This window comes from Eleginops maclovinus, chromosome 15 (assembly GCF_036324505.1).
Source record: "Eleginops maclovinus isolate JMC-PN-2008 ecotype Puerto Natales chromosome 15, JC_Emac_rtc_rv5, whole genome shotgun sequence".
Taxonomy (NCBI): Eukaryota; Metazoa; Chordata; class Actinopteri; order Perciformes; family Eleginopidae; genus Eleginops; species Eleginops maclovinus.
The window spans coordinates 5,684,641-5,696,502 of record NC_086363.1 but is presented as its reverse complement, the minus strand read 5'-3'; the positions used below and the strand labels follow the sequence as shown (position 1 = coordinate 5,696,502).

The window sequence follows — 11,862 nt, the reverse complement described above, 5'->3', positions numbered from 1 at the left end:
GTACAAACATCACTGATATTAGCAAACGTTAACCATTCAGAATGTCATGATTCAAACCTTGTATCTCTTGTCTGTTTTTGACTGAGCCCAAAGCACACAGTTTATTTACCTTAAATATAATGATATTCTGCATAAGATTTTCTTAATAGGACCTAGGCTCTAGTTGGCCTTCAGCCAATCAGAAACGAGGGATGCACAGCTCTGCCTACGTCACCGCTTGGAGACACGCCCATCCATGTTTTTAAAAAAAACATTTCCGCAAAGTTTACGAACTGTGACTGCCTCGCAACAGTTCTGAGTTTGTTTAGCTTTTAAGACGTGTAAAGGTTTATCAAAATGAGTGAAATCAAACTAACCAAATCAGCTCCAACTGAAGACAACGGAGAGGAGAAAGACTGGGCTGCAGCGAAAGCTTTTTTTGATAACCTCAAAACAAACAAACCGAGACCTGTAAGTACTTTTGTCATACCGGTTTTATGATCATACATTTGTGAGTAAGGTTCAGACATGTTTTTGCATACAATAAGTGACTTTATAAGCAAACACGACTGCTTTTACATGTTTTATTCATCCACAGCCCAAACCCCGGTATGCTGTCACCATCGCCGTGTCCTCTCGCACCCTCTTCAACATGGTGAAAGAGAGGAAGATCTATCAGGACGAAGGACTAGAGAAGTATGTGGCTTATCAGATGGAGCATGAAAACGAGCCTCTGATGCCTGGAGCTGCTTTCCCCTTCGTCCAGGTAGGCCTGAACCCCGGCTGTGTCAACCTGCTGCAGCTCTCTGAAGGGCGTGGTGCCTCAAACTGGTTGATTCACCCAAAATATGCGTTGTTGACAAAAGCCACACAGGGAAAAACGTACTTTGCAAAAATCGACAGTGGTCTGTGATAATGAACAGTATGACTCAGCGTTTTAACCCCTGCATCAACATGTAGAGTGTAGATTTGTGTGTGAGATTCGTAAAGCCATCCTGTTACCCAGGCCACACCTCTGTGAGTCTTGTCAAGGCAGGTATCTGTATTGCACCATCATATCTGGTACAATCAGGAATATGTTCATTAAAAATGTCTATTTATGGGAGGAAAAATGTATCTTCTCTTTTCCACTTTTGTCATGTTTCATACAGCACCTGAATTAAGGCGTTACTGGTTTATTAAGGACGGTCCTTTGTTTTGGTGTTGTTTTAATAACCTAACGTGCTCTTTTAAAGTCCTAACTGTATGAAAGCTGTGGTACAATGTTGTAATGCTTTTGTTGTAACCTCACTTTAAACACTCTGACACAACATCCTTCTCCCTCACAGGCGCTGATGAATGTCAACTCTCGACTGAGGGAGCTCTACCCAGACAGCGAGGAGCTATTTGACATCGTCTTAATGACTAACAACCATGCCCAAGTCGGAGTGCGCCTCATAAACAGCATCAATCACTACGGTACGCTGCGTCCATAACCACACATTGTTTAATACAGCAGCGCCTCTCCTGCTGCAGCACCAGGAATAATCAACAACACTTGATTAGAGTCTAGTTGTTACATACAAGGTGTTATAGTATAAGTATAAAACGGCCTTCTTTCCTTAACCATCTTCAACTTGCTTTTCAGATTTGTCCATAGAGAGATTTTGTATGACCGGAGGAGAAAGCCCTATAGGTTACCTGAAGGCGTACATGACCAACCTTTACCTCTCTAAAGACTCAGATAAAGTGACAGAGGCCATAGCAGAAGGTAAGATGATGCATCATGCTGCAATGACATTATAACCCTGATTTCTAACACACACACACACACACACACACACACACACACACACACACACACCTTTAATGCTTTCAGCAGCCTCGAGATGTATTAGTACTTTACTGATATTCACACATTTGCGTGTTGACTTTCTGAGTGACTCATTAAAGATATTGAGGGAAACTTTGACCCCACACTGTGCAGCAAGAAGGAGAAATACGCCGTGTGATTTATGGCTCCCTGTCGTCCCAATAGACACAAACAAACAAACATGAATTACTGACTTTCATGTGTAGTTCTGAAATTCAATTTTTAGCTGACATAACCGTTTAATAATTGTTAAACTTCTGCAGGTTCTAGCTCCTCTAATGTGGGGATTTACTCTATCTGTTTATTATCACTGAGTTGAATATCAATGGGTTCTTCTGACTGTCGGTCAATCAAGACATGTCTAATAGCTCTAAGAAATTATGATGGGAATATTTTGTTTTACGAGAACATTTGGAAGACACCCCTATATTACATGATGCTTATGTTACGTTCTATATAGAGTGTCACTAATGTGTAAAAATTCAGTGGTATGACAAACAAAAACAGTGTTTGTCTTTTAGTAGGAACCAAGAAATATTTCTGAATTTTCTTTAACAGCTTGATAGCCATGAGTCCACATTAGTTTTACTGTTTGGATTTAAATCTCTTTATTTAAATACAGAAGTATAAGTAACAGATGCAGTAATAGTTACAACCTTGTCTATAAATGAGGATTGTTCAGCTTTAAGGTATTAAATAAACTAGCAATGGATGTTTGTCCCAAGGCTTGTTTTTTAAGTCCCCTCTCCTCCCCTCCTTCAGGCATCGCTGCAGCCACAATGTTTACGGCGGACACGGAGAACGAGTTGAGTAAGACTCAGCTGAGGGTGGCGTTTGATGGCGACGCCGTCCTCTTCTCCGACGAGTCAGAGATCATCGTGAAGCAACACGGCCTGGACACTTTCTTTGAGCATGAGAAGGAGTTCGAGAACAAGCCTCTCGCTCAGGTAACTGATGATGTGATTGGCACCTACAGCTACGTATTAGTACCTGATGTGTTTTAATGTTTCAACTTAAATAACACAGTAGTTTGGAGACTTCTCCATAAAACTACCGAATTTGATCCTTTATGTTCACAGATCTAGATGAAAGTATATCTAGTGTGTCACTCAGCCATTAACCCTCTTGAAAAACATAATCTTCCCGGGTTTAAGTAGATCATTTCATTGTGCTGTTTGGCCAAACTGCTGTTTCAGAAGCTCTTCAAACTTGTGAAGAATATTCTCAAAGATAGTCAAAATAAAATGAAGAGACTTTTCTGATGTAGGTTGCTTTTATGCAGATACAACAGCATAAAACAATATAACTAATAAAACTGACAGGAAAGGACAAGCGCCAACAGGCTTACACAATGGAACTCCACTCACTTTAAGAAAAGAAACAATAAACAAATAGATAATACATCAAGAAATGAATGGCAAAAACAAGAGTTCCCCTAATGCTTAAGCTGTTACAACAACACCTGCTTGGGTCGAAAAATTGTCTCTAGGGTCTAGGAACCTGCTCTGCTGGCTTTGTTTGTTATCGAATCGTGTGTGTGTGTGTGTGTGTGTGTGTGTGTGTGTGTGTGTGTGTGTGTGTGTGTGTGTGTGTGTGTGTGTGTGTGTGTGTGTGTGTGTGTGTGTGTGTGTGTGTGTGTGTGTGTGTGTGTGTGTGTGTGTGTGTGTGTGTGTGTGTGTGTGTGTGTGTGTGTGTGTGTGTGTGTGTGTGTGTGGGCATTTAGTTCCTCTTCAACCTTATTATCTGAACCTGTGTTCCTTATTTGAAAACGGATAAATAAAACGTGTTACTTTGGCTTCTCAGGGTCCCTTAAAGTGTTTCCTGGAGGCTCTGGGAAAGCTCCAGAGGAAATTCATCGCCAAGAACGAGCGGCTGAACTGTCCCATCCGTACCTTCCTGGTGACGGCCCGCAGCGCAGCCAGCTCTGGGGCCCGCGTCCTGAAGACTCTCCGCAGCTGGGGGTTGGAGATCGACGAGGCTCTCTTCCTGGCCGGGGCTCCTAAAGGGCCCCTGCTGGAGAAAATAAAACCGCACATCTTCTTTGACGACCAGATGTTCCACATTGAGGGGGCCCAGGAGCTGGGAACCATATCTGCACACGTCCCCTACGGGATCGGACAGAAGTACCACAAGGGGAAACTCATTGAGCAGCCGCCAAAAAAGGAATAACCTAAAAACGGTTCGAATATTGGATATGCATTACGTTGCCCCCTGCATATGAAGAGATTTGCTCCAATAAAAGATTGCATTCAGGATCTGTTAGGTACCCAATTAAGGAGGATTGGGTAACTGATAATGCTCTCTGTAAAGTTTCCTACCTATTGGGATTTTATCAAATATTTTCCACCGTTTTCTTTGGGATTGGTTATTTTCTATGAGTAGGGGAATGTATTTTTACCAATAGTTACACTAGGTGCCACACACTGCTTCACTTATACTGTTTTGATAGAGAAACACCAGCTTTTTTACCTATTGAAGCCTTTTAACCATACTGTTTGTGTACCTGTTTACCTTTTGAGATAACTTTTTCTCATTTACATTCAGTTTATTTTGATCTATTTTAGCCTTGGATATTGTTGCTCCGTATATTCAGTAAGACCAGGGTGAGATAATGCATCTGCCTTATGGTTGTTTTTATTGCATTGGATCTTTCAAAATCACTTTTTCTTTGTTACTGTTTTTGATTTTGACGCACAAATATAAAATACACTGTTTAGATTTTTCCTCAAACATTGACTGTCATTTTATACGAGTTGTTGACACTTATATACTGTATCTACATACCAGGCAGCATACTGTAACTCCACCCCTTGACTGACTGTGTGTGTTTGCAGATGGCATTTGATCTATTTCATACTAATAACTAAACCTCATCAAGGATTTCTACAGTTACACTTGTTTGTAAATGTTCATAACATATCTGGTTACATTTCTCAGTGCCAGATCATGCCATTGATTGTATTCATGTTCACAATAACAGGATGTTTTCACCGTTTCCCTTTTTCTATACTAATACCTCAATGTGCCTTTAACTTTATCAGCAAGTATAATAAAGGCATGTGGATGAATCCCAGTGACTGGACTTTGTCAGTGAAGTAAAGTAAATAAGAACATTTACTCAAGAAGGTAGAATTCGGAGTGCTTCTACTTTACTTAAGTATGTCCATTTAAGCCTGTATGCTACTTCACTTCACAGGAACACTTAGTTTCTCAACTTGCTGTGACATCAACAAGATTTTGCATTAAAAACAAGCTGAACTTATGATATACATGTAAGGTATTATATTTTTAACAATAAGCAGTTTCTAGTTGGGTCTGCTTATTACATTTGAGAGGTCTGGGAGTGGTTGGTAGTTCCTCAAAATATTAATAAGTCTACTTTTACATTTTGAACACATCACTTTTAAGGTTTTTGTTGAAATGATACTTTTGCTTATATAAAGTATCTGAGTATTTTTTGTACTTCTACAACTCAGCAGTAGATGGTGCTGTTTAGCTGTAATTGTCCATTTTGATGCTTTAAACACTGCTTGTGATTGTTTGCCCTGCAGTACACCCTTGTGTTTGACAGGGAGTCACTTCCCTTGGAAAGTAAACTACCGGATGTCAAACCTTAGAAGCTTATCTTTGGGCAGATCTGTACTCACATCAAACCTCAGCTGCTGGTAATAGACTCATCTTAAATGTACACAATGGAAGAAACCACAAGAGGGAGCTCCTGTTGAACTTTTTGGGGAGATGTTCCAGGGTGAGCAACTTCTTTGAAAACATCACTATAAAAATGTATTTGCATACTTAAAAGTGAAATCATCAAATTGTGAAACAAATCTCAGGAAAATAGAAACCCCCAAAAGACAAAAACAGTATGAAATCTTACACAGTGTTCAATGCTTTGAGGTACTATTCAATCCTTTTTTAATAACTGAGCTCCCACTCGGCCCATTTCTTACAGAGGCTGAAATATCAATGCAAAGCACAGCAAGAATAAATGCAAATCACTCTGCTTTTACTGAGCTAACATTAGACCTAATTAGAAGTTAATGAGCTATCCTGAGCTCCCAGATTTATTAATAATACCTGAGGTTTAAATTTATAACACAGAAATAAAATCAAATTAAAAGGTAAGACTTATAATCAAGAATAATGTCAAAACACATTTAACTGGACCCTAAGCTTTTACTGTTGGGCTTTATATCAAGAGAAACATCATTATAGTAATATGAACAAGCATTTAGAGACCGCAGCTTTCCCTTCCCAAAAATGTGTTGCCCTGTTAGGTAAAAATATTCACAGACAGAGCTCATGGATCCATGAATAAGACATATCAGCCTTCTATTAGATTGTACGTATTCAAGGCTTAACAACATCCTTTGAGAACATGTGGAGACCTCTAATTAATTCTGTTAAGAATTTAAAAGATGATAAAATGAATTAGTATTTTTTTGTGCAATAAGCCGTTTCCAAGCTTGTAGAATTATAATTTTGATATTGTATTCTTAATACTTATTTCAAAAAACAACTCTATGTTGTACAGATTACCATTTATTAAAACAGAGGTCTATGTTTGAAACAGAAAGCTAAATTCTTTACAAGTACACATTTTTATTTTTTTTACTGTACAACACAATTGTGCAACAACAAGTGCAGTTTTGAGTGTGGAGGATGAGTTCATGCCTCACACCCTGAGGGCAGCAGGGTGAAAAGGTTGTACAATAATAATAGTGAGAAGAATTCTGTACTGTGTAAAAATACAGCAATCAATCGATTAAATAAATGCAGCAGAAACAAATCTTCTTTCTTGTTAAAATACTGGCAATTCAATTTTACAAAAAAAACGTAAACAACTTAATCTAGGCTTTGTAACTAATTCACCAGCCCCTACAACGTGTAATGCAAAAACCTGCCGCCTACATTACCCAGAATGCAACTCAACGGCCCCAACAGTTAGTTCGGAGGTTCGCGCGTGTTATGCTAGCATATTACAGTCTATTTATGCTAGTAGCCAACTGTTTATAGTCCGTAGCCGCTAGTTAGCTTCAAGCAGAGATGAGTACCAGACTGCAGCTGTCTTGTCATGGATATTATATAAGGAGAACTGGTAAGCTGTTCTTCTTTCCAACTTCCCACGTCCATATTTGTTTGTCTTTTATACCTGTTGCCTTCCTTCCTAACGGACGTTCACATCAGTTGAGACAATTGGATAATTGGTTTTGTGCAGAGCTCCTTCTGGGCCACAAAAGGCGTTTATCAGCTTTCCAAGTAAAACAAGTATGTTTTATCTAAAAAAAAAAAAAGTACAAAAAGCATTAAAAGTACTTCTGAGTATAGATGTGTAAGTAGCATTGGATGTTTAGCCACTTCTATTAAGGGGGAACTAAGACATTCTATATAGAGATTTTTACTGAATGTGTCATTTATATATCATAAGATCCATTCATGTTTTTAAATCATTTAAATACATTTTCAAGGTAAGACCTAGCTTTAGTGGTGTCTAAAGTACAACATTTGCTTTGAAATGTGGATACATTTTATAGTGCCTCAGTTAAATATTCACTACTGCTTAGGCCTACTGAGTATACAGTAGGGACCTGTTGTAGTGACTATCTTGTTCTTTTAATCCCATTTCACTTGGTGCAATGTTTGGATTTAGCAACAGGCTTTTATTTTTCCCCTTTTTTCAATTGGGTCACTCTAATAACGGCAGTAAATATTGCTGCCTTCCTCGAGACCATGAGGAGAAGCCGCTTGTCTGGCTTAAAACTGGATACTCAGGGGGGACAGGATTTATTTTGTATTAATTTGTTCTACAGTTGAGTTATCCATCTTGTCCGTCGAGCGTCTTTGCGGTGTGTGTGTGTGTGTGTGTGTGTGTGTGTGTGTGTATCCCTGAGATCTGGGACCAACTGGCTGTTGCCATGGATACTCGGTGCTGACACCACAAGAACTATGTAGGCTTGTTGAAGATATAATTAATAACAAAGGATTAGAGGCAAAGGTGGCATGGGGCTTAATATGAGAAACCTCATCACACAGTTACTATAATTGGCACCCTTTCTTTGTGTCTTTGCTGTGTGTGTGAGAGGGTGCCACGAGAAAAGTTACAGAAAAATAAGTGTGAAAAAAGTACTCTCATACTCTGCTGCTGCATTTATCTTCTTGACAAGCAATTTACTATAAATATGTTTACTTGGTTGGTGGCCAGAAACTCGTAGTTAGGTTTTTTTTAATAAAGGTAATTTATTTAGGGCAACATTACGCTGGGTGTGTGGATGCCTTGATGCCTGAATACTGAATATCTTGAGAACATTTATTAAACATCATGAGATGATATATATTTAATAAACTAAAGCTGGATGTTTATCTATTGTTGATCCTTGGGTGCTTATAGGATGGTAGGTTGTTCACTTTTGGATTGCCATGAAATATAGTGCAGACAAACACAACATTTCCAGCTGGGCTTTTGTTTAATGTTAGCATGCTAATAAGCTAACAGTCTGCCAAACGTCATCATAGTATTGAGCATATTGGCATGCTAACCATAGCCCTACAATATCATTTAATAAGATTGATTAGTTTTCGTTAAATATGGTTGTACAACAGTGAACATCTTACAGTTTAATTTGGCAATCTATGCGTTAATGTTTTATTGTCTGCAGATTTTCTTTACATAAACCACGGATAAGCTACTGCTATGATCTTTTCCTTTGTTGAGTCTCTTGGGTTTTCTGCAGGTGGCACACTTTTTTTCATCTGTTTTACAATGAATTCTGTCATCAAAACCTGTGATGACAACTCGGAGAATCTGCTGCACGATGCTACAGACACCATTTGCTGGTTGACTGAGTTGGTGGAGCGCACACACAGGGATATGACAGGCTCTGTTGACAGAAAACTGTGGTATGATAATGACATGTATTGAGGTCAGCTGGTCCCCTCCCCAGTAGCACATCCTTATAGAAAAAATCATGCAGGGTACATCCACTCCAAACCCACATGAATTAAAGCTATAGATTAAGATGCTGCAAATCTACAGGAGAGTGTATATTCTTGAACTGATCCAGCACAGCCGCTGGTTGATGCTTTGTAAAGATGAAACTGGTTTAGTCTGTGATAACAGGCTTTCAGATTGAAACAGATGCTCATCGCCCTTGTGGTATGCATTATTTGCTTCTGTAATTTTTTTCTGACTGATGTTAGTGCAGACCTTACTGTGTGTTCAGCAGGGATCCCAGGAAACCTATCTTTACACCTCCAGAATGAGCTGACTCTTATTCAATTTAGCACATTGTCATTTGATTGCACAGTGTGGTCCTCTGAAAGCGACCCCACAGGTCCGCCTGCATTGACAAGTGTCTCTGCATGAGATGGATTACTGATGCTGCATCTGATGACACGCTGTTTCCACATCCCAGTTTTTACATGTGCACCTGTTAGTTATTATTGACAGGGCTCGGCTAATGTACATGAGGCAGTTAGTAAGTCCCATACCCGAACAACCAATATGCAGCCCTAAAGATGGAGACAGGTTAAGTGATTCTCCGAAAATGCTTCCAACAATCTGAAATCAATCGCAGCTTTGCAAGTTGCTTTAAAGGCTGAGCAGGAGAGAGGCAGTGATCCTGCTGATAACACGTTCCTTGAAGTTTTATTTCGTGCCTTCTGGTCCTCTCATACAAGCCATTAATTTACTGACACATTTTGTTGGTTTATAGTTTAAAACATTGAATGGTGCTCTGTGGAAAAGATGGAAAATTACTTTTTGTTCCTGCGCTGTAGATTTATCTGCCCTGTGTTGAAGGCATCAGGCCGCTTTCTGTCACTGTTATCTTTAATATAAGTCTGATGCTGTTTTTGCTGTGGTATAGCAACACGTTCAACTGGCTTTTGTCACTTTGAGAAGCATAAAACTGACCTCCAGGAGAAAGGAAGGCCAAACACACTGCCATAGTAACAGCTTGAGGCCCCGTACTTCTTTATGGTCAGAGCTGGTCAGCCGTGGCTTTAAGTCCGCTCTGCAGGCTTAAGTATGGGGCGCAGAAACTGTGGCCCCTGCAGAGGCTCAGCCCAGCCACACAGCAGCAGTGCAACCACGAACCAAGCAAGCATCACCAATTATCCCCACCTCTGCGCTTGTAGCAGGAATCCATTTCAGCACCATTTCCTCTGGGCGGCCATGGGCTGACGGTCTCTGCTGTCAGGGCGATAGTTCTAAATTGGCTCCCACCCCTCTCCTCCTCCTGAGATTGAAAAGAGATTATTAAAGACATTCATCATGGAAGAAGCCTGTGCCTGTCTGGAAAGTCTGGAAATGGTGAGAAATGGCAGCACAATGGAGAGCGCCTGAAGAAAAAGCGGCGTGAAAATGATATAGAGATATGTCTGTGTACTGAAGGCACTGTGCTCCTCCCTGGTACCAGACAGGGGGGTCCCCTGGGTGTCCTGTGAGGTGGCTGGGCTGAAGCAGCAGGCAGGGTGTGTGGGGGGGCCCCAAGTCTGGAGGAACGCATGCGCGAAGCAGGCCACCTAGCCATGGCTAAAACCCTACATATCAGATGCGGCTCTAATGATCCCCCTGGGGACCGGAACAGTCTGGCTCCTGCATGCCAAGATGCACTGTACAGCCACCTATATTATCACTTTCATTCAAGGGTACGACTATATGTAGGACAAGTTGAGGGTCTTCTTTGAGTCAGACATTGAGTTAGATCATAATTGGAATATTAAAGTTAATACATCTGTGCAGTATGTGGAATATTCAGGGAGACACACTGCATCCTGTCGCATATTCTAAACTAACAAGTCTTCATTTCAAGTTCAGATTTCGTATGAGCATTCATTTTTAACGTATGCTTTAGATTGAGCACTGACATTAAAGAGTCTCTATGTCTCTAGTCTCTTTTATTTTCTGTCAAACTGCTGCCACTCACTTGTCAATCCTGATCTCTTGAACTCCTCCCATGCACAGTAATGGAGGTGTTATCGATGCAGTTATGCAACCACTTGAATATTGATGAACATTAGAGCTACAGTATGCTCTTATGAATACACACTTTAGTGTGTGAATGCTGTCTTCATGGCACAGATTGCATGCATCACCAGGGAATGTTTAAATGAGGAATAAGGGGACAGTACAGAGGCATCACAACGTGAGGAACTGTAACACCAGCTTTTTGTAGTCACTGAAAGCATATATGTACTATATTATTATGTAAAGGGAATCGTAAAGTTGCTTAAAGACAAGATAGAGCTAACAAATATATCACTGATACTTTATGCAAACAAATATATTCAATGCAAGTATGTCATTTAAAGGAATAGAAACAGACATTTGTAGAAATTCACTCCTTTCTCACATTGCTTTCTCAGTTAGATCAAGACGATCAAAATCAAGTATGGTTAATAAGCCAGGAGGCAATTAGCTTAGGAGTCGCGTTGACTAATGGATGATGATGATGATGATGATGATATAATCAACGTCTCTTAATAACAAAACGGTCATGCTTGGGAAAAATAGAAAGATATTTGAGTATTATCAATTAGAACATGTAAAAATGGTTGGAAATACCTCACTTAGTCCCTAATGTGCATAAAGGAAAGACTATAGAGTATACTCTATTAGCTTAGCTTATCATAAAAACTGGATAAAGGGGGAGAGAGCCATTATTCTACATTAGAAAGTCTCTTTCCATTTCAACATGCTAATGGTCTTTTATGAGCACCACTGTTCTGTTTCAGGAGAGATATTGATATGATTATCGTAATCCATTACTCAACAAGCCTGTCCATTAGTCTGTGTGTCAGCTGCCATGTGCTCCGTTGGATCAATGCTCTTCTGCGACCGACCGCTGACCTGGAAAAAGCTGAAAAAGCCTTGCCTACTCTGCTATCAATAGACCGTCTAATTAAGAACAGCACCCTTGGAGTAAGCTCCGTCAAATAGCGAAGACACTCGCCACGATTGTGCGAAAACTCCCTCTCATTAAACCCAAACCTGAAGCTTCAGCAGATTAACAGAGAAGCTGTGATTTTCA

At 40.0% G+C, this 11,862-nt stretch overlaps 1 protein-coding gene across 1 annotated transcript; it reads left to right on the top strand.

Moving 5' to 3' along the window:
• The first annotated feature begins 249 nt into the window (after positions 1-249).
• Positions 250-4,899, top strand: LOC134877291 (cytosolic 5'-nucleotidase 1A-like). The gene is made up of 6 exons (XM_063902752.1): positions 250-450; positions 578-745; positions 1,308-1,437; positions 1,607-1,729; positions 2,594-2,778; positions 3,635-4,899. Exons 1-6 carry the CDS (start codon positions 337-339, stop codon positions 3,998-4,000), a joined length of 1,086 nt encoding a protein of 361 aa, XP_063758822.1. The 5' UTR covers positions 250-336; the 3' UTR covers positions 4,001-4,899.
• The last annotated feature ends 6,963 nt before the right edge of the window (positions 4,900-11,862 follow it).